This window comes from Aplysia californica, unplaced genomic scaffold, assembly GCF_000002075.1.
Source record: "Aplysia californica isolate F4 #8 unplaced genomic scaffold, AplCal3.0 scaffold00256, whole genome shotgun sequence".
NCBI classification, from domain to species: domain Eukaryota; kingdom Metazoa; phylum Mollusca; class Gastropoda; order Aplysiida; family Aplysiidae; genus Aplysia; species Aplysia californica.
Genome location: NW_004797526.1, coordinates 256,216 through 259,597, shown reverse-complemented (window position 1 = coordinate 259,597; position 3,382 = coordinate 256,216). Strand labels below are relative to the sequence as shown.

The window sequence follows — 3,382 nt, the reverse complement described above, 5'->3', positions numbered from 1 at the left end:
CCCCGCCCCAACCAGGGCAGTGCTACTGACTGAAGTGTCTTTAGGCCATTCCTAAAGGGGAGATATTAACATGTTCTTATGCGCAGTAGAATTGTAAATAAGCTGATTTATCAATGGCTTGCTCATATTGTGCCGGAAAAGCATAGGGGGGACTGCTGCTTTTTCTTTCCCAATCCTTTGCTATTGTCATTTTTACTCTACTTCTTTTGTATGTTTGTCACTCTCTTGTGAACTGCTATTTCCGGGGTGCCTTGATAGTCGAAGCAGACTTTGTGCTGTTGAGGCTAGAGAGGTGAGCAGAGTAAACCGAATTTCCCGTTTGGACTTCTCTGTTGACACCCACCCCTTTGCGCCCATCATATGATCTTATTATGCAGTTGCCAGCGCCGTAAAACCTTACTAAAACCAAAACTAAAACAAATTCTGATTTCCCAAGGCAAAATGGCGGTTCCACAGATAGGCCTACTACTAAGAGCGACTACAAGACTGTCGTGCCAAGGCAGAGCGACGTATCTGCACTTTTTATGATTTTGAGTTACGTCGCGCTGCCATTGGAAATATGGGCATGGCCCTTCAGTTACGTCTGTTTGTCATAGTGAAATATCCTATTTGTAGTGCAGATACGTCTTCCTGCCTTTGACACAAGTGCAGTATGGGTATAGGCGCCCATTAAAAACGAAGATGCAAAAATTAATGATTTTTGCAGATACGTCGGTCTGCCTTGGCACGGCAGAATAGCTCTCCGCGCAGCAGGCGTTGAAGTAGACAGCTGCACATGACCTAGTGACGTAGAAAAACTCGCCCTCTCACTACTGTAGGCTAGCAGCTGATTACGTTGCATTTCTGAGTATGACAAAGCCACCACCCTTTCGTCATTTTTTAAAGTTAGGCTATTGTCACTGCATGCGTACTATGTAAGTTGTAAACGGACTTTGGATAACTAAATTCCCTAAAAATGTGAGCGTTATCGCCAAAAGTAACGTTATAGACATTCCTTTTAAAAAGGAACAAAACTGAAAGGGACTTGCAGCCACGAGGTCGTTTTGTTAAGTCGGGAACGTTGTACTTGAGGTTTCACTGTCTCTTTTTTGGGTGGGTGTTTTACGGCGCTCGCAACTGCATAAGGTCGTATGAGCGCACGGGACACACCTAATATTTTTAGTAGGTAAGAAATTTTGAATTTTGCCCGGATGGCGGCCGAAGTCTACTCTTATCGATTTTAGACCACCAAGGGATATTTAACGTGCGCAACTTGCACACGGGCCCTCCGAGATTTTTCGTCCTTGTGTAGATCTTACCTACCAGAAGATCTGGGGTGTGGCAGAAAGACAGCTGTAAGAAGGAGTCAAGGAGTAGCAGTAGAAAGGCTGCAGAAAGAGTTAGGAGCCCATAGGAGAGGGCAAAGGAGGTGAGGGGGTGGGGGCAGAAAGAGGAAACGAAAGCAGAAGAAAGAATATTGCTAGAGAGCAGGAAAGGAGGTGAAAGGAGACAATTTTAGAGAAGAAAATTTTTCGGTTGCTACCCAGATTCGAATCCGGGCCCTTTGAATGAGAGTCCAACACCTTAACCTCTCGGCCACGAGAGCCCCCTGTCTCTGAACAACAAGTGCTTACTTACTTGTCCTTACTTGTCTACTGTGTTGGGGTCACTGCAGTCGGAACATGTCCATCTCTGCTCCCCCCCCCCCCTCTTAAAGGATCCATCCCAGAGTCTGTCTACTTATGGTTTCCATCATGATCTGTTTGGAGATCCGTCGGACAGATGCCTGTGTATCCCCTCTCCTCTTTGGATCCCCTAGTCCCCTTCAGTCTCCCTAGATGAACAAGTGCTTTACTTTATTCTTTCCTTTTACGATTTTACTTTTCTGCAGTCCTATCTTTGTCTCCTAGATCTAGGTCTGTTATTTTCCGATGTAGTTATTTAGCTAGTGGAAATCCTGACGTTCCTAAAATATCACAGTGAGAATATTTGTTTTGTTTTGGGGTTTTTATTTTGGTAGGGTTTTTTGGTGTTCTTTTTTTTGGTCTAATGACTCGCTTTCACTATTACGTTCCAACAGAAAAACTGTCCTACAATTAGCAGTTGTAGAGAGGACGAGTTCTTGTGCAAAAGCAGCGATGGGTGTGTCCCTGGTAAATATAGGTGTGACCACTTTGAAGATTGCCGGGACGGGTCGGACGAGATTGGCTGTAGTCATGGTAACGGTACATGTCCCATGACAGACGACTTCCTGTGCGCCAATTCAGTGTGTGTCATCTCCCTCTTCTACTGCGACGGGATCGACGACTGCGGAGATGAGAGCGACGAGCGAAACTGCACCTGCACCAATGGAGAGTTCCCCTGCACGTCAGGCGGTTGTATCCCCGAAGAACTTCGCTGTGACGGCTTCTTTGACTGCGGAGATAACTCTGACGAGCAAAACTGCCCGGATATCCACCCGGGGGCGTGCGGTGATAAGTTGACACTGGCCGACTGTGCTCACATGAACGAAACCACGTACCCCATCTGTCTGGAGGAGGCCGATGGCTACAAGTATTGTAGAGAGTTTTGTGGTCTCTGCGACCAGAGCTAGTGGTGAGGGGATGGAGAGAGAGAGAGAGAGAGAGAGAGAGAGAGAGAGAGAGAGAGAGAGAGAGAAAGAGAGAACATGGCTTTTCTCTGTGTGGTGGTCAAGGCTGACCATAATTGGAAGTTCTCTTTTTCTTTTTTTCGTTCTTTTTTTTCTCCTTTTCGGTTTCGAAATAAACAATACAGCAGTAAAACTAACAGTAACAGTCATTGTTCCCAATTTGCCACTGTTCATGATTTCTAGCTTCTGCCTTCTTTTTCGAAACAAAATGTGAGGCAGCGTGGTGGAATCAGGCTCTCGTCAATTTTTTGGCATGTAGAGTTATTGATATCATCTCAAGACTTGTTCACTTGTCTTTATTTGGATGCAAAAAAGTTCCATTTATCTTAAATACAAGTCGAGATATTTTCAAAAGAAGGCGGTGGGGGTCACCTGTTTTCAGAGATAAAATTAGTGAGAAAATGGCGAAAAAGATTAGTTATTTCCTTAGCTTAAGAGTCCGTGGTAAATGAAGATTTACATTTTTTATGCCTTTAATCAACGCTTTTCAGAAAAATCCACAGAGAAATGAGTTCTTTAATGGGCATGAAAGGTGTTGAGCCAAAAAACAAAAATTTGATAAAAATTCGCAAACCTGCGGAAAAATGCAAGTTTCTTCACTTTCCTTATTGTGACGAGAGCCTGATTCCACCACGCTGCCTCACAAATGACAGATCCTAAATTAACTACACTTATATAGTAGTATACTGGTGTGTTTTGCTCACAAGTCATAATCTGTCCCCGTGGTTTTATGCACTCTGCATAATTTAGCCA

At 44.4% G+C, this 3,382-nt stretch overlaps 1 protein-coding gene across 1 annotated transcript in view; it reads left to right on the top strand.

The window, feature by feature from the left end:
- LOC101846291 (low-density lipoprotein receptor-related protein 8) overlaps positions 1 to 2,572 on the top strand; it is a 6,977-nt gene extending 4,405 nt beyond the window's left edge. Inside the window, exon 3 of the mRNA XM_005100681.3 lies at positions 2,060 to 2,572. Within this exon, the coding sequence (XP_005100738.1) occupies positions 2,060 to 2,572 (513 nt within the window). The remainder of the gene's footprint in view (positions 1 to 2,059) is intronic.
- The last annotated feature ends 810 nt before the right edge of the window (positions 2,573 to 3,382 follow it).